This window comes from Corylus avellana, chromosome ca9 (genome assembly GCF_901000735.1).
Source record: "Corylus avellana chromosome ca9, CavTom2PMs-1.0".
Taxonomy (NCBI): domain Eukaryota; kingdom Viridiplantae; phylum Streptophyta; class Magnoliopsida; order Fagales; family Betulaceae; genus Corylus; species Corylus avellana.
The window spans coordinates 15,107,949-15,128,328 of NC_081549.1; the positions used below are offsets into that span (position 1 = coordinate 15,107,949).

The 20,380-nt window shown below is 34.7% G+C and overlaps 1 protein-coding gene across 1 annotated transcript; it reads right to left on the reverse strand.

The window, feature by feature from the left end:
- Window positions 1-364: 364 nt before the first annotated feature.
- On the reverse strand, window positions 365-14,030 carry LOC132162517 (protein EMBRYO SAC DEVELOPMENT ARREST 30). The gene is made up of 11 exons (XM_059572748.1): window positions 13,880-14,030; window positions 13,160-13,414; window positions 12,949-13,030; window positions 10,559-10,629; window positions 10,393-10,481; window positions 10,049-10,292; window positions 6,849-6,961; window positions 6,368-6,458; window positions 5,924-6,052; window positions 2,017-2,570; window positions 365-1,287 (listed from the first exon to the last, which is right to left on the reverse strand). The coding sequence occupies exons 2-11, from the start codon at window positions 13,325-13,327 to the stop codon at window positions 840-842; spliced, it is 1,989 nt and encodes a 662-aa protein (XP_059428731.1). The 5' UTR covers window positions 13,328-13,414; window positions 13,880-14,030; the 3' UTR covers window positions 365-839.
- Between the last annotated feature and the right edge of the window lie 6,350 nt (window positions 14,031-20,380).

Consider the following 20,380-nt stretch of genomic DNA (forward strand, 5'->3'; position numbering starts at 1 on the left):
CATGCAAACTGTCATCAATCGTTCAATAGAAAAAAATAGAACATTTACGAGGAAACGGTCAAACATTCGGAGTAGAGACGTCGTTCGTTCAGGAGAAAACTTCAAACATTCGAAAAACATAACTTTATTTCAAGACATATATTTTGTTAAAGTATTTTTGATGGTTTAACTAGAAGGTTGTAAATAAATTATTAAAATAAAATAAAAAATTCTTAAAGTGAATAAGACTAAGAGTCCTGATTTTGTATCTATCATTACCTTTTAAAATAAATATATTTATTATGCGTTTTTCATATGGAACTGACTGCACAGTGTCCCATCAACACAACTCCGTGTGCGCGCGCGCGAGTGAGAGAGAGAGACAGAAACTGGAATCAAAATTTCAGTATGTAGCTTTCCTTGGTTGTTCTGTATTGCAAAATTACAACAAAGTGGCCCAAGAACTTGGCATATAATTTCAGTATGTAGTTTTTTCTTGTGTGTTCTGCACCAGAAAAAGATATAACGAACCCCCCCAAATCCTTTAACATTCCCCACGGGGAAAGCATATTCCTTTTGTGGGACTTCTTCTTGTCAGCTTGCCATAACCACGTCGATATTTCTTCCAGTGCAGTAATCATATATTTCTGTTTTCCTTTTGCAGGAGGATCCAATGAATATGCATAAAGAACAAATCTGAGTGCTGATTTCCCCCGAGAGGCTTAGTTAGAACTGTGAAATGAAAAAATAAACTTTAGCTAGTTTACCCTGTACCTCCAAAAATTTTCACTCCAGAAGAAATCGGAATATGCCGCTTTAAATGGTAAAAAGGAAGCAGTGTAGTATATGCAGACCCAATTCTAGTCATTTGGGTCCATTTCCTCATCCTGATCCCAGACCAGAGTCACGTTAGTTTTACCACCACTGTCAAAAGATTCTGGTAGTTCTTCTGTATCATTTTCATATTCCTGGAATTCATTTTCATCCAATTTACCCCCTTCTTCTCCAGCTAAGGAAACAGCTCTTTCACCATGTTGCATCCATTCAGGGCACTCATCTTCCCCTCCATATAGAATACGGCTGTCGTCGCCTTTTACCTGAGTCGGAGCCTCAGCAGAAGATACTCTACAAGCGCATTCAGGGAGTGGGTGTGAAAGGAATGAAGCTTGTTTTGAAGAGAGGGACTGCCTTATGAGACCTTCCTCACCCAAGCTTTTGTTAAGATGTTCCTGCACTAAGAGTGTCCAATTATGCTTGGGGCGGAACATATTGTCACGGGTAATGTTGAAAAGTTCTGCAAGAATTTTCCTGTTTGAAAAACCAGATAGTGTCAGAATATAATTCTCGATAAAAGCATGCACAAATTTAAGTGCTTTTCTGGTAGTGAAATATATATATATAAAAGAAAGATACAAAAAGCAATAACAAAAATGGTTTACTTAAAAGTAGTAACTAATGATTGGTCTAAGGGAAACACAACTCTTTCATACTTAATAGAAAGTTAAGGATAAAACTGCTAAGCCTTTTCTTTGAGAAGGCAGATACCTAATACTTCTGCTCAGAAAAAAAATAAAAAATAAAATTCCAATCTGAAGAGGAAAATCGATTAACAGAGATGTCCAACAGATAGAGAGCCAAACACTTCGTGAAAGAAGTATAATGATCAGATAAAATAGTAACCGCAGATAGCCATGAAATATGATGCGTAAAAATATTATATGAACATGTCTATGTGCGCACACAAATGTAGATGTGGATACAGTACAAACACTACAAATAGAAGCACAGCTTTGGCAATAACTTTATTATCACATAATAAAAATATATGTAAAAGAGGTTCCATATATGCAAACAGAAAAACACAAATAAAATCCCAATTGAAAAAATGAAGTTAAAACAACACAAGGATCTAGAGTCTATGGTATTTTTGGACTATATTGCCGTTTTTCTTGTACACTATTGACTATTTTAGGTCCCATTGAACATCTTTGGCAACCCCTTAAACACTTCATGATATCACTTTCATGCACATCTTACCTGTCTGGTCTGTATGATCTAGCAGAAGCAGTCTCGTACAATCGCTGTCCCATGACCAAGTTTGAGAAATCTGGCCATCCACTGCCATCATTGTTAAAACCGGGAAAGAATGCATCTGCCTCCACAGAGACAATATAATCTAGAGCATCCCATAGTAACCTGTGTGCTTGCGTCCTCAGATCCAGGGGTGAAGGGTCTGGCTCTGTGTCAGTCTCTGTAATCCAACCATACCAGCCTTCTTTCTCATGTCGATAGATAGGTCTATCTGGAGGTGGAGGAAGAGGCCGAGGCCGAGGACCAGCTTTTTTCCATTCTTCTTTAAGTTGTTCATCACTTTTGGCAGGAGGCATTTGGAAAAGATCTAGAGGAAGTGGTGTTTCAGGTCCAACCAAGTCGGAAAATTCTTTGTTGCTGCACAGCGAAGTGTGATCCACCAAGTTGGCAAACATGGCACGCATAGGGATCAGAACACGCTGACCACCAAAAGTTTCAGAACCTGCTAGGTATATTATTGTCCTAGGAGGATAGCCCATTGCTCGAAGGAGGACTCCAACCTGCAAAGGTTTTGTCAACAACAAATTAATGCACTTCAAAATAACCATATTAAAATTGTAATCGGCAAAAGAAAAGGGGCATGCATGTTTTGAATAACATTGGGAGAATTGTTCCACAAATTCTCCATTATTTTCACAAAAGTGAAAACCAATGAAAGGCCACAAATGTGTGCATAATAAAGATTTGTTGCACAATAAGCGTAACTCACGCCAACCCTCTAGGGCTGAAGAAGGCATTCCGTAGGGCACTAGTCATCTCACAATGTAGTAAAAAGTGGTCCACAGACTCTCCACTCTTCTTACATATACAACACCAATCAACCACAATGACATGCTGATTTCTAAGAGTATCCATAGTTAGAATCTCCCCTAAGGCAGCCAACTAAGCAAAGAATGCAACTCTCAAAGGAGCCTTATTCTGCCATATACTCCTCCAAGGGGAAGGAGTGCTAGCATGGGGAACAAAGACATTGTAGTAAGAGTGATGAAGGTGGCACTGAAACCTCTTTCGAACAAACTTCTAGCATGAAACTCAAGAAAAAACACTCATGATATCGACTTTAAAAACATCCCAACAAGTTTGGAAGAATGCCATGGTAAAATTGCCAGGGCTCAGGCTCGTGGCCTTATAACCATTCAAGGCTTTAACAACCGCAAATGCCTCATCTTCCTCAAAAGGTCTCTCCAACCAGATGGCCCCATTCTCCCAAAGGAAACAAAAGGACCAACCAACCTAGGCCTCCAACTATGTCCTTTGGTGAACAAGCTATCGTAGAATTGCATAATGTGATCATCTTAGATTGATATGAAGAGACTGTACCATTAACCTCCAACTGATCAATAGAGTTATTCCTCCTATTCGAGTTGGCCACATGATGTAAGGACTCTGTGCACTTGTCACAGAGTGCACAGAGTAAATCCTCCATAAGATGCTTTTTCTTTTTCTCTACATTACAAAACACTTCCTCGTTCCAGGCATTTAAGTCAACTTTCAAAGCCTTAAATTTGTGGGCTAAATATAAATTGGAGAACCTTGAAAATGATAGGAAGTCCACCACCATTTCACCCTAACTACAATACCCTCTAATTTTAACCATATGTTATCAAACTTGAAATATATTCTACCTCCATGAAGACCTCTGCAATCAAGAAGGATGGGGAAATAATCCGAAGACAGTCTAGGCAACCTCTTCCGGGTCAACTCAAGAAACTGGGCTTCCAACTTGGGGGAAACAAGAAATCTATCAATTATAGACCAAGGGATTTGATCACGTAAAAGAATCTCCTACCAGAGGACTATCTTGAAGCTCCTGCTCAAAAATGAATGTCTGAAAACCCAACCATAGCTGGACTAAAGCGGGCATCACCCGGTCTCTCACTAGGAAAGTGAGAAACGTTGAAGTCCCCCACACACTCTTCGACTTTTTCCACCACCCTACAATCCCACATGATCAAAATGCCAATGGAATCCCCCTTTGAGTCCAAACAACACCATTCTACATTACTGCAAACCCCACACAATACTCCACGACATAAACTCCAATTTAGTCTCCCCCAAACAAATGCCTTCCCCCTCAATTTAGGCTTCATGGAATAACAGAGTCAACCCCCACCTTGACCCTGCTTCTGCTAGAACTTCCACCCATCGAATCATAATTAATGGAACAAGCCAGTTTTTTCAATTCCCATAGTCCTTTGTTGAATGATTTGGAGATGGAAACCCACTCCCCACAATTATTACTCGCTTCAATGGCTGTTAACAACGCCATGAATTCCCCTTCAATCCATCACAAGATCCCACACAGTCACGAATATCCTCCACCTTCTACAGAACCCAACTAGAGGTTGTTGACCTTTCCATACCCACCACCGAATGATGGCTGGGCAAAAGTAACATCTTTTTTGACCACCACCAGAGGACTCCTCGAAAAAAAGGTGCAACCTTTCGCTGCTCAAGGACACATCTTTTCTATCACTGACCTTCTTGGCCCAACGGTAGAACAATGAAGCCACGCCGCCCACCACTGCCATACTCTGCCAACTTCAAGTATCAACCATGTCAGTTTGAACACCTTTGCACCATGAAACTAGTACTGCCAACCCTCCAAGACTTCACAAACTCCCTCAGCCCTCCTCTGCAAATCAAAGCCTCAACTGCCTCCGACAACCAAACCACACTTGCCTTTCCAAATGCACAACACGAGAGACATCCATATTCCATTTGACTAAAATTAACACCGGACATCCTTCCTTTGCCAAAAGCACATACGTCTTGGCTTCAAAGAAAAATTGACTCAAGTACCCCATCACACAACAATCAAAACTGAGAGTTGGAGACGGAACCGATCCCAACTTACACAACAGTAGACGTCAGTATGCGAGGGCACGCCCAACAAGAGAGAGAGAGAGAGAGAGAGAGAGAGTATGATTATTCCTACCAGAAAAAAGCGAGGAGAAAATCAAGAACTTCTTCCTCTACGCTTTCGATTGTAAAAGTCATATGATGACTCTAACTCTACTTCCTAAATTGATGGAACACAATGAAATGCACCTAAATTAACAACTCAACAAAATTTAACATAATAATATTATATATAGAAAATGTTTTTGTCCAAAATGTGGAGAAAGCTTGAGAACCAACTCCCATAACAACAGTACCTTCTCATTCTTGCCACATGTTGTTGACATTATCTCTTTTATTTTCCAATTCTTTTTGGGGCAGTGATGAGGCAAAAAGGTGATATAAGAAAGAACAAATCTCTATTTTTTGAGTTTTTTTAGGTAACTTACTTCTCCACAAGTTTCTTAGTTCCACTGGATGCGTGCAAGCACAACGACATTGTAACATAAATTTTCTTAAGGTATATTATTACTTGAAGGGACATGGACCTTCCATAGAAATATAAGTGTTGAAATACATTTTATATAACATTTAACTGAGACTGTTTGTTAATCTCAACATAAATGAGGGCACTAAGTACTTTAACAAGTAACTCATACCAGCTTAAATAATTTAAACATCCAAACACCCTCAATTGGTTATCATAAATGTCTAAAAGCTGATCCATCGCATTTCGCATATAAAACACCTAGTGTTTCAAGTTCTCAACTATGGAATTTTCTTAGGTTAGCATGCTAAAGGATACTGATACTTGGGAACAAGTTAGGTCCAGTTACTAAATTAAAACGAATGAAATATTGTGTGCAGTACCAGGAATTGTCAATAAAGACCAAAAATGATATTTCTGGAATTACCAGCGGAATCAAGACAAACTTAACACCAGTCTGGGTTAAATGAAGTACAATGCTTACGTTAACATAATTTGTAAGTGAAATTTTAGTACTGAGCATACCTCTTCAGGCATGAGAGGGCATGAACCATTTTCTCTACGCAAGTGAGAGTCCACACTTAGTTCCTCACTAACAATTCCTCGCTTGATCATCTGTGCCCTCCGATATTGTATGAGTTCAGTGTGAACATCCTACCAAAGTAACAGCGTTAACAAGATAACTGAGGAAAGCTAGAGAAGTGAATAAATACATTGGTTAGTTTTCCTGAGTTATAATTGAGGTGGAGATGCATGGTAAATACACCTTTTTTTTTTCTTTTTTTTTTTTCATTTAAAGAAAGTCCAAACAATGGATTTTTTTATTAAATTTAAAGGAAACAACAACAAAGAATAATTTACACATGAACTGGCTTAGACTTAAGAGTAGTTAAATGGAAACCTTGATTCTCGACAATGACACATAAAAGAAGACCCAATAGACCAGAGAAATGGGCTCAAACAGCTTACCTGAAATAGTTCTGCACAACCATGATATGCCAAGGTATCTCTCAATAAGCCAGGATGAAAAGCAAGGAAAGGTTGGCCCCACCCTCGTAACCTGTGGACAAGCACAAAACTCATACTCATGAAGTGCAAGAAAATTTCTGAGACTTGTGGACTTATATGCACAATTATAAGGATAGATAACAGTAATTTATTTTAGCAATTTTTTTTTTTTTTTTGGCAACCTTTCATTTGGAAACCCTCTGTTGGCAAGCTAATGCTCTTTCCACACACAAAACATTATCATGTTATTGCCCCACAGAAGCAAAGGCCAGAACAAATTTTGATGCAAAAATAGAAATTGCGGTCTTCTTCTTTTTTGGTAAATAATCAAAATATCATTAAAAAGCGAAAGGCGCAACCCGGGTACAAATTGCAGTCTTCTATACATCAATATTTGATCCAATAAAAGTCATTGCAGTACGGAAGGTGGCGTGATTCATACCTCTCCACCATCTGGCGCCCAAGAATCTGAATATCTGTCCGGAATTGAAGTGCATGGAAGCCAACCCTGCATCTAAGCCTCTGAAACTCAGCCATGCTAGGTGGAAGGATGGACTGAAAAGAAGATGAGAATTGCTTGAAGTGGATTCTTACAGTTTAATACTAAAGAGATCTAAATAAATGAAAACATAGCGATGTAACTCAATGGAAGCATGCTCTTAGAAACCCAATAAAAAAAATTGAAGGCATGCATACTTGACCTCCCAACCACAAATTAGCCCACATATTACAAATTGAAACCAGTACAAATGCTGGAAATGATAACTTTGAGAACTAGAATAAATTGAACTCGAGGGCCACCTAACAGCAAATAGAGGTAAAATGTTAAATCATCGAAACATGATTATGATGAAGCATTTAATCCAACATCCCCAAAATCCACTAAAGTAGAGACTCTGACTGCACATTATTTTTCACACATTAACATATATCTTTCTTGTTCACCCAGAGCTGTATGCAACAGAGTGATTATAAATAATAAGAAGTTGATTACTGGCAATTGCCCAATAATGTTAAGAGAGAGAAAGTGTTGAAACTTATGATGATCAATTCCATCTTAAATAAGGAAATAATTCTGTAGTCTATCTTTTCCATAATATCAACCAAGAGGAGGATATAAGGATCTAAAAAAATATTTGTACAAAACCCTATTGCATAAGCAAAAAGAGAATGACCAAGAAAAGTCAGTTTTCTGTTTTCCTCCTTTCTCAACCCATAACATAGACTAAATAATTATGCTCCTTTGAAATGGTCGTTCCCTATCTATGCAAAAGCATATGAACTATAGTCATTAGATGCTGGAAAATTGGCACCATAAAGAGTCGTCCAAAAGTCTGGGAGGAATCCGAAAGTGATCTGACCATTAGTATCAATGGAAGCAACTAAAGCAATCCCCCCCCCAAAAAAAAAAAAAAAAGATTTTAGGATGAGCTCAACAAAGAAATAGCATCTAGAGAGGAACCACCGATTCAGAAGCACCCAATTCATAGTCATTAAGCAATTGAATAAAATGATAAAATCACCCCAGGAGCCAAGGTGATTTACCGTGTTCCTTTTTATAATACTGATTTTGGAAATATTTAGCCAAAATATTGAAGCAGTTATTGCTTTGTTTAATTTAGCTATCAACAAGACTTAAAAAAACTAACATTAACAAGGAGGGCTGGAAAGTTAAACTTCGCCAGAGAAGCAATTTTTTATCAGGGAAGTAACGTAACGGAATAAATCAGCAACATAAGACTATCTATCAAAAAAATTCTGCAATGGTCAAACCTAGGCCCAAATTGAACTGAAAGCTCTATTTTAGGCCAAATTTCATTCTCATGCTTTAAAGAAAATCTTTCACCTTTTGGTTCTCCCTATAAAAACCATCCTTGAAAAGGAGCTCAAAGAGCACATAGGAAAACCGTGCTTTTGGACTATTAAAGACACATCAAAGTGGAGAAAACTGCCAACTCACAAGCAACCCCCTTTTTTATCAGAGCCAGTAGGCAAACCTGAAAACTTCACACTATGGAGATTTGAGACTTTAAATAGGCAGAGTGATAATAGCTACAGTTAAAAAATGAAAAGACTTTGTTTGAAGTTATCTTAATTGCTTTTGCACCATCAAATCCAATTTTGATATCCTTGGCTCATTGGTGGATAGGAGAAAAAAGATAAATGCCAAACAAGAGGGCCTCTCTCAGGATTCTCCAGGAAAAGCTATGAGCTGCACAACTCTTCAAAGCTTTCAGCCTGAAAACTTAGTGCTAGGCAGGACAGGATAAGCTCAAGCTAACTAATTGCCAGACCTTTGTCCTAATTCATCTCTTAACCATTTGGAAATCAGCAAGTCTCTGAAGAAATTTCCATCTCATTGTTAAATGAAGTCCCTGTTAAACCATGACTCTAACATATTACCATTTTATTCTTCACCATCTCTATACCGTAGAAATTAAAGGGGTTTGGTGGTATTACAGACTTGTATCTTCCTTCTTCTCTTCCTGCTCCAGCATTGTAATGGTATCTTAAACTATTATTCACGATTGCTATTGTAGAAAACAATAATTAGTGCCATTATAGCCTTGGTGCCTCCTCAACCCAAAAACACAAGCACAAATATGTTTTAATGTGTTTTCTATTGTATAATTCCTATGTACTTGGGTGCACCTTACACTTTTAATGATATTCGATTACTTATTTTTAAAAATTAAAAATTAAAAAAAGTAATGAAAAAAAAACTTAAAGTGAATTCAAGTAGTTGACCTGCTTTAGGCTTATTTTTAAACCTCTGTTCCTTTTTGTTGGTGAATCAAGTTGCCAAAAGAAAGGGGAGGCTCCACTCACCTCCCTGCAATTTATCATCATACCGAACAAGAAATGGCAAGAAAACAGAGTTTACCCTATTTAGCTGTCAATTAAGAGTGATACTTGCACATCAAGCATAAGAAAGGTGAAAGGTGGGGAGAAAAAAGGGTAAAGATAAAATCAAGTTTAAGGTCAATAAATGACATTCAAACCTCAAGGAAAGCTCATGATATTATAGAAACCACAGGCAAGGTCAGCTATATTCAAAACCTTCAGGTCAGAGTCTCTGGTATCTAACCATGATATAAAAAAATGAAATAACTATCACTTTTTGAACTCAGTAACCCAACACTAAAAGCAACCACAACTGCAAAATTGGAATCCCAAATTAACAGAACATCGGGATATGTCAGTTTCCAAAATCAGAAGAAATTTACTGGAATGATCCGACCACATACTTGAGGGGAAAAAAAAAATTGAGAACAAGAAACAGGACCCTGAATAATAGAACAGGCAGACTCTTAGAGGAGCTTCATGACCACTTTTTCTTATGATGGCCATGTTTCCCGATAAAAATGGACCCATTGTATCTCCATACTTAACAAGCACAATGACAAAGTAAAAGTTAGAGGTTCATTCTTTCTTTCTTTTTTTCTGAGCAAGTTAGTAGTTCATTCCATTAGTAGAAAAGCAGCGACAGATCAAAAAGTGATAGTGAGAAGTGAAATCAGCAATACAAGCACCAAGGAATTTCCATGGAGATTCACCTATGGAACTAACCAACATAACTAGATAGAAATTTTCTAGAGATCTTTTTCGTAGGAAACAGGTTCCAACATAAGAAATATTTACCTGCAGGCATCCACCATCAGTAAGAAGCAACCCAATAACCTTGGCTTTCTTTAACTTTGGTAGAATTTCTTCAATATAATATTTTGGAGAAGCTGAACTTTTGGGCCTAAAGGTAGGAAATTCACTCCTCCTCCTTCCTGCCTTTAGATTTTCAGGAAGGCTCTTAACAATGATGACATCCTTTTTTAGTGACATTATAAACTGTTCCTCATCGTAGAGATAGGAAAAACTCTTGAATTTAAAACTGAATGACAAATAAAAAGTGTAAGAACAAAAACCTACATGATGAATAGCATAAAAAACTCATTTCAAAACAACTGATCAATAAAACAAGCAAGAAATACCTAATTCCTTTTGAACGAGTACTTTCTTGAATCTCTGGAATGACAAGAGTAGCATTTAGAAGCCTGGATATGGCAACCAGATCACATATCTAGAAAATAACACAACTGTTATGAACTCTTTATAGAAGATTAAATTAGATGAATTTTACACATTGATGAATCATACCGACGATCTAATCTTTGCAAACCCACCAAAAATTTTTGCATATATGAAACCATTGCTCTGTTCATTTGGAACTGCAAAGAAAGAAAGATTTATGGTTGTAGCTCATGAAATCCTTGATAAACAAAAGTCAGTTTGAGAAAATTTAGCCTCTATTTAACGTAAACTGTTAAAAATACAGTCTTCATCAATTTATGATATTTTAGTTCACAGAATTTGTTCATATGATAGAAGCCTCAAAACTAGCATTTCTATAGCTAAAAGAAACAAACCCACCAGAACTGTTCATTTGACTTTTTCAATATATATGGCTAAGAAAAAGTACGAAAAGAAAATGAATAAAAATAGATATGTTATAAGGCTGAAATTTACTTATTTAAAGATCTGCGAAAGATAGTATGTCAAGATCAGCCATTTCTTAGAATGAGTTTTCATGAAATCTCACTTCCACCCTTCCAAACTCAGTGCCATTACCTAGTGCTGGTTCCACCTAAACATGGAGCCCTACCCCTCTGCATCTTTTGCATGAAATGGCCACTCTCAAGACAAATGAATAAAAGCAAACTTGCAACTAGGCCAAAATACTTTGAAATAAAACATAATTTTTGTCCATATGATTTCAAAACAACTCATTTTTCAATCTCAAACAAGGATTTTGGGTGCAGTACAGGGAAAAAAAGTCACAAAAATAATAATTGTGTAGGAAAGAGGAGCAGCAAGGTTAGTTGGAGCAAATTAGAGGCATAAATTATATATAGAAAACAAACAACAAAAAACCATGATATCAGAACTCTGCTCAACACCTTGTGCCTAATACTTGGGCAACAACACATATCCTTGTGGAGCATATAGCACAATACAGACTGCAGCACGTCATTAAGAACACAAATCTTACGATTTTATATGGTCTCTTGCAGAGCAAAGCAAAGAAATACTCTATAATCTTATACAAGAAACTCAGAACTAAACAACCAAAAAACTCAGAACCAATATGTTAAAATAAATATCTTTACAACTGTCTTAGATTTCAATTGGGGGGAAAAAAAAGAAGCAATTATCTTCAATTCAAAAGAATCCAAATTCTTCTTTCCAAATACATTTAAGCATTTCAGCTCATTTAAAACCGATTCAATATGCTAGGATTCTAAACCTAACATAAATATCCAGTCTCATCCAAGAAAGATTGGGAAAGGGGAGATGAAAACCTTTTTTTTTTTTTTTTTTTATGTAATCTAATCTCATAAAGAAGTTGAGGGTGCAACCTAAGTACACAGGAAGTATTCAAGAGAAATATCTGATTAAGAAAAAGAACACATAACAAGAAAATTAAAGAAAAATAGAAAAGCGATAACAGTTGTAAGCAGTCATCCAAGCAAAAAGAGATTTGAACATAATGTTTTCAACATTATCACCGTCCTCTCATAATCTGTGGAGTTTCAAGCATTGTGTTCTCTCCAAATACACCACATTAAGCACAAAGGAATCATCTTCAAAACTTTTATATTGCAATAGCTTTCAAACTAAGTTCTCCAACAAGCCAACAACTCCACCACCTAGTGGGGGATCACCCACTCTATCCCAAAAAGACTGAAAATTGATTCCCACTAGTTTTTCGCAACTTTGCAATGGAGTAAAAGATGATCAAGGGAAGATAAAAACTTCATAATCCTATGTATGTTCCTCTTATTTTGATTTGTGCTTTTGACATTAAACGTGCACAGATTCTCGATCAGTATCTGACTTTGTTTTTTTTCAACAAAATTTCAATCGTATAGACATTGTATGCTGCTTCTATCTCAGATGCATTTCAAATTACCAAGCACAGACCCAAGTCCCAACATGAGGCAATCCTGTTTGTCGTAACCATCAAATTCCAAAGCTATACTACTGTGATTTAAGGAACAAAATATAGAGAACCCAACAGGACAGTACATCATTTTATACAAAGATGAATTAAGAAACATAAAGGTCAAAGTGGGAGACGAGCTTGCACTGCCACTTCAAATACTTAAGATAAGGTACTTTGAATTGGCAACTAAAATGCCACTATCATCATCATCCTATCACCAGCATTAACAAGGAGCAACTTATTTGGTCTTAGCAAGTTAAAACATGTCATATAGCATAGTTGCTCGATTCTATAATTAAATTCAGTCATTTGAAGGCTATCCATCTTCATGAAACTAAAGGTAGCTATTTACAGATCACATCAACAAGGTGAATTGAATGGTATTTTTAGAAAAGAGCAATCTGGCATACCTTCTCAACGGTCTATATGAAATGAATAATAATAATTATTATTATAATAATAAAATTTAAATTTTAAAAAAGTAAATAAATAAATAAAAAGAGGAACATCAACTTATAATAGGCTGCTTGAGCATAATTATTACCAGGATAGCTGCCTCTGGGGTTTGCGTAAGGTTGCAATAACTCTAACGACTGTACAACACCCCATATCTTCTTATTCCTAAACTGTAACATTGCCAACAAAAAAAGGAAGCTAACACATCAAATACATTGATCAATACCTAAAAATACATGCATATACATATAAATGTGTATGAGTAAGACACTATCATAAAGCAACTTATCAAAGCCTACCCTTTTATCTACCACATTAGGAAAATCGGCATGCAACCCGGACATTGCACTGTACTGCCTTAAATCGACAGTCGAAAATTTTGTGACAGAAAGGTGGGCCACCAGAGATAGCAAAGATAAGGTGAGGAGGGAAAGAGTAACCCATTTTATCTTAGATTTGATTATCATCTTGGCTCGTCAAAGATGGAAATGCATTCCCAATGACCCAGTACTCCAATTCCAATTTCCAAGTGAGAATTGAATCCACATCAACCTCTGCATTTAGAAGAAATATCACAAACAGGTATCAACACCAAGTGTGATTCGCACAACAGAATTCAACGATCAAGAATCAATCACACAAAAACCCTTAACTACGCCATGTTTGGTTACTGGGAAAATGTAATGGGAGACGAAAAAAAATCCAAGATTAAACAAAATCTCCGAGAGAATAACATTTAAATTACAACTCAAAGCTTCAAGAAGAAAGATTAACAGTAAAAGGAGATGATAACAATAAGAATGCACTAATTGCTGCTGGCTAAAGAAAAAGAAGTTGAAAGAAACCAAAGAGTAAATTCAAATGGCAAAGAAACGCTAAATCTAAAGATTCGGAATTTACTTTCTTCTCCAAGCCTGGAATGGCGGAGGAAATGGGTTCTCAAGAAAAAGATTTGAATTCTGTGGAATTGGGAGACACGCAGAGAAAGAAGAAAGAGGACTGAAACTGAGGAGGAATACCTGAAATTTGATCGTTTTGTCTTTTGGTGCGCCAAGGATGAATAAAGCTCCAACGGAGAGGGAGAGAGAGAGAGAAGAACAAACGAACTTGAAAGAGATGCGTGCTCTGCTGGAGGAAGTACTTCACTGTTGCTTTGATCCGGATCTTGGATTTGTTCGCTTCAATTTTCTGATTTTCTTTTTCCTTTCCTTTCCTTTTCTTTCCTTTCCTTTTTTTTTTTATTTTTTTTTTATTTTTTTTTATTTTTATTGGAGCAAGTAGGAAAATAAAATAATGAAAAAAAAAAATTAGAGGAGTGAAAATTTTTCAAAATACTCCTATTTTAAAATTAAAAAACAATTATAATTTAAGAATAATTTTGTAATTTAATTAAGTTTAAAATAATACTATATTTACTTCCAATTCTTTACTCAATTTTTCCGCTCATAAATAACTTTCAAAATTACTGTAAGCTTGAATAACTTTGCCCGACTCCAAGAACATAATGCTGGTATATTAACTTGGCCGAAGCTTTTCCCTTTCTGTAAATACTCCCTAATCCGAGTTACCTATCTATAAAGATTTAGACTATGCAAAAATATTCTATATGTGTTTAAGGTTCCAGCCTTGTTCCAATCTTTCAATTTTTTTCAACCAAAATCCACCGAGTAATTCTAGAAGTTCCTCTTGTCTCTCCAAGAACGATATGGCTCTTAAAATTACCATTTGATCAAAATTCAATAATGATTAATTTACAAGTTCAATGGTGATTTTAAGAGCCACATCATTCTTTGAGGAACACAAGAGTGACACGAGATGGATTTGTAGCATTACTCCAATCCATCTTCTTTCTTTTGGCACACAAATGGAATTTCATGCTGCTTTTGCTTTAGCATGATCACTATCATTACCTCCCAATAAAAAACGATTAAACTTCGGCCTCATGGTTGCAATGACCTCCTTGGGAAGAATGAATATACTTGACCAAAATACTTGATGCTATATAAGGCTAGTGACATGTAACGCCCTTAACATTAATTAACTTCATGGTTCGTCTTCTAGCCTTATCCCGCGATGAACATGACTTAGGAATCTCTACTCCTCAAAAACATAATACTAAGCAACGAAAATATTAAGATTCTATCAACGTTAATCATTACAACCAGCGCATCTACCAAATCATACTATACATATCACCGTTACAAGGGATTCATACTATACCTTAATATACAAGCATGCATCAAGCTCTTAAGCCTACAACATCACCAAAAAATACTAGTTACCATGAATACCCACCTAATCTCGCAATAAGTCCTCAAGCATCACCCGGATGAAGTCCTCCACAGTAATCGGATGCTTCGCGGTATCCATATTCTTCTAAACTATTTATAACAGAACAGATATACATATAAGGGGAAAAGAGGAAAAAAAAAAATACAAGAGTAAGTCTAATGACTTAGTGAACATAAATGCACATAACGTACATATTATTATATGGAGAACTCAGCTGTTTATAAATCACATGCATCATTGTGAAGTGACAGTTTATCATGGATGCAATATAGATATAATATATGCTATAATATGAGAGTCATGTCATAGTTCAAAATTATGGTATACTCGATATATTACCCCTTCCCGGTAGGGTTGACAATGTCCTGAGGAACTCGTAATACAATACTAGTGCCCCTGATATTGTACGCTACCTTCCATCACTAGTAGTTCGATCAAGTTCAACTTCGGGTAGCACATGCTACTAATGATGTATGTTTTGTAGTGACCAACCAATCAAACATGGTTGCGCCGATCACAAAAAATCATTAGATCCAAGGTCCATATAAACACATACATATTTGACCATAGAGTTAACCTGTATAGTAAGTCCATAGCCATTATCTCGCATGTACTGGTGTACCATATCATACGATGCAATTAATCTTATATGTCTTTTATATGTATACTTTTACAAGTATCATCATTTGATTATCTTGTTAATTAACATACGTTTTTACAAAATAAAGTTCATAGTAATCCAAAATATATTTCATGAGAATTGTAAATATGCATATTTGATATATATATATATATATAACAAATGATGTTTTGTATCTATCTTGTTCATGGATTTGGATCTGCCAGAATCCACTTTTCGTATCAAATTTTGAAAAAACATTGGCTTGACCTATTCTGTTTATCAGGTCCTTTTTGTTTGGAATTGGATATCTTATCCACTGTAAGACTTTATTAAGAGGTTTGTAGTTTATTACTAATCTTGGAGCTCCTCTTTTTAACTTTGCATTTTTCTATACATAAAAGGCTGAACAGGACCAAGGGGACTTGCTTTTTCTAATTATTCCCTTGTTAAGCAATTCTTTAATTTCAATTTTACAAAGTTCCATTAAATCTTGATTCATTTGGATGGGTCTAGCTTTAGTAGGAATATTTCTTTCACTGAAATCTTTTACATACGGAAGTTTTACAACATGCTTTTTCCTAGGCCAAAAGGCATTGGAGGGATCAGAACAAACTTTATTTTGTATTTTTTCTTTAAATCTTTCAATTTTCTGTAAAAGGATGTCACTTGATAGTTGTTGTTCGATTATTTTATGTTTAATTTCTTCTTTTAGGGAGTTTAAATGCTTGCTCTTATTCTGTAAAGTGTTAATTGTTTTAAAAATTGAAACTTCTTTTAACATATTGAGATCTTTAGTATGGGGTCTTTTGAAGAATTTAAATTTCACTTTCTCTCCTAAAACTTATGTGGTAATTCCTTTGTGATCTGTAGTAAAATGATACAAAAGACATAAAAAGGGATTCCCTAATATGACCTTTGAATCAGACATGTTTTTTATTAGGACAAATGAAGTTTTGAAACAAACATGATCTTGACAGACATGTGCTTTAGGTAACTTGTAATCTATCTGCATTTCACTGCCATTGGCTGATGATAAATGTTCTGTAGTTTTTGAATAATATTTAGTAGGTATCATTCCTTCCTGAATACAGTTTAAATCTGCACCTGAATCTATCAAAGGTATAACTTCAAATTCAAATTCACCATTAACAATTATTGTTACTCTAGAGTGCCATTTTTGGAAAAGAATTCTATCAGTTATGTTTAAGTATTTTTCATCTGGAGTTTCTTTGAAGATTAAACTTTTGGTTAAAAATTTTGTAAATTTTTTGTCTTCTAATTCTTGTTCACTTTCAAATTGACTCTATTCAGAAATTTTTTTATTAATCTTTAAAATCATTACTTCTTGTTCCAATTCTTTGTTTTTGGCTTTTAAATCTTTTATTTCTATTTTGATTTGATTGACTTCATGCTGTAAGTCTTGGAGGGTTACTTCCCTTTGTTTTGATTTAAATCTGTTGAGGATTTTATCAATACTAATTTGTGGTTCTGTAATTTTTGTTGGTCCATTTTTTGTTTCATTTTTTATTAAATTACTCATGAATTTTTTAAGGTATTTGGCTTTAGTTTCTGGGTCTTCTATTCCTTCTATCAAATCAATTAGCATTTCTTCATGTTTAGTTAGTACATTTATCTCAAGTTTTGTTTTACAACATGAATCTTTGCAACCTAGTTCTATCTCTGAATTACTAGAATTTTGACTTGATTCATAATATATTGAGGTGTTAAAAATTTCATCTTCATTGTCACTAGAATCTGAATTTCTGAGTTATAAGATTTTATACAAATCTTCTTTTTCTTTGTTGGAAATTTTTAATTGGTTGATTTTATCTTTTACTTTGCACTCATTTTTGTAATGGCCTGTTTTTCCACATTTGAAGCATTTTACTTTCTTTTTATCATATTTTTCGTTTTTTGGTTTTTTGTAATATTTTCTTGCTATTTTATTTTTCTTTTAATATTCATTTGGTTCAAAGTTTTTGTTTTTTCTATAACCTTTTTTGTAGGGTTTTCTAGTTTTTGCGTATTTATCCTTATGTTTTCATCTAGAGGGTGGTATAAGGGGTAAGCCATATTGTTCACGAAAATTTCTCATTTCATATTTTGCTTCTCTTTTTTCTTTGTTCAAGTTTTTATTTATCTTCATGTCTATACACATTTTTAATCATATTTTACTTATTGTACTTATGATATTTCCGTAGGTGAGATTATCATATTCTATAATTCCAGTTTTATTCCTTAATTCTTCACGGATTTTATGGGCAAATAGGTTGGGTAAACCATTGATAAATTTCTCTTTTCAGAAGGCATTTTACAGTCATCTCTTAACATTACTCTTGACATAAAAAATCTTTATACATTATACCATCTAAAATCACTTAAGGTTGGACATCTAAGGTTACTTAGTTGGTCATGAATTCTGAATGTAACATTACTAGGGATTCCTGTAAAATGTTTCATTATGGTGTAAATTAAAACATTAATTCCATCAGTGATTCCTCTGTTATGTGAATTGGGATTCCTTCTTCATCTTTTTGAACTGCATATTTTATTTCACTACGATGTGCATCAGTTAGGTATTTTTTCCACCAAGCTTTTAATGTTCCCGTAAATGTTGATGTTAAAATGTCTACAATTTCTGCATTAGTTTTTTTTGAATTTGTAAGGTAATTATTAGTAACTATTGACATGTGCTATAGTTTATTTAAAATTTCTTCTTCAAATAAACCATCAATATTCCATTCATAAATCTTGTCAGTAGAGACTGAGAATTGGTTAAAAACATTTCGTTCTTCATATTGAATGTATGGTGGTGTAGGTCTAGAGTACCAATTGGGGGTGTTAGGCATTGGTCTAATCATTCTATTAACTTGGAATTCACTGAATTGTTGTTCAATTTGTTGTATTTTTTGATCTGTAGTTTGTTCAGATTCTGAACTTTGTGTTTCACTTGTTGCTTCATATGTGATTATTTGTTTGTCTTTTCTAATGACTTGGACAGTTTTAGAGGGTGAGGTTTCACTTTTGACGTTTTCAAGTTGTTTTAGCGCGTCACTTTTGACATTTTCAAGTTGTTTTAGCATATTATTGACATTTTCACGACAGGTTTCTTCTTTATCCTTTAAGTATAACATTTTGGGTTGTTAAATTTTTAAGAGGGGTTGTTCGTAATGGGGTTTTTTCTTTTCAGTTTGGGTTTTAGTTGGGGGTGTAATTCTGTTTTCTATTCGGTCTGATTGTTTTCCTATGGTTATGAGGCTTTGGTTTGTGTAATTGTTTTGTTCCATTATCTTTTTTATTTCGTCATCTTTGGAAGTTTTAAAAGGGGAGGCTAAAATTTTTTATCCTTTAAAGTTTACAAAGATCGGTTCTTTTGGAGGGTGACTTGCTTCTATTATTATTTTATCTTCCGCTTATTCCCATTGGGTTAGCATGTTTAATTTTTTATTTTCATAAATTTTGATAAATTTAAAGAATTTTATATGTAACTTATGTTCATTCATAAATTTTTCCCATTCTGCAAAAATTTTTATTTTTTGTTCTTTTGTATATTTTAACTTATATTTTTCTCTTTTTTTCTGTATTCTTGGTAGAATTATAATTTTTTATTAAGGGTTAAGGTCTAAAGTAAATGGTTTTGTTATAGTCATTAATTGTGGGTGTAAAGGAGGTTCTTCTATATCTGTTTGTGTTGGGGAATTTGGTCCTTCTTCTTCAAAATTTTCTTGGTTAGCTGTATAACATGGGGAGCTTATTACAGATTCTACTTTTATACCTTTTAACTTTAAATTTTTATCCCTTCTTAAAGGTTCAATATTAACGGAGGAAGAGGCAGAATTTCTACGACTTGTATCTTGTGGATTTCTATGGCTCGTTGATGTATCTTGGAAAGCTGTTTCTTTTATCATAAAAGGGTGGTTTGCTGAGTCTTGGTCTATCAAAACTTAACCTAACAGTACCATCTAAGTATTGTTGCCAACAATTTAGATCAAATGCTGTATTTTCTGTTTTTGTTGGAATATTTTCATTTTCTAATAACCATTCTGATGGAAGTTCTACTTCAGACCAAACTACTGATTTTGGTACTCTAACATTTGCGTCACAAGAATGTGTATGTATAAGTAAAGTTTTATCTTTGGGACTTTTAACAACAGCATGCACATTAAGATTTGTTTTCATTGACTTATAATAAAATCTGTAAATTAATGCTAAAGGTTGGCTTCCTTCTAACAGATCATAACCTGCTGTTTTAATGTTCAAAGTTAAAGCTTTTAAGATCTGTGGATCACTTAAGCTTAAAGTGAAGTCAGGGAAACAGTCAAAATGAATTGGTCATTTATGAAGACTAGATTCAACGACTCCTAACATGCTAGTGTTGTAATCTTTATGTCTTGCATCTCTTAAACACTAAAGTATAGAGGCATTAATTCCTAGATGGACTAGGGGTTTTACAGCAACTTGAATTAATCTTATGTGAAGGAAATTCATTTTCTTTTCTCTCAGTTTTTTAATTACTTCTTTACAAAGTAATTGACATGTATCACGATGTTTATTAAAAGCATAGACTTGTTCAAGTGTTTTTACGCTGTAATCATTGCTAAAAGAC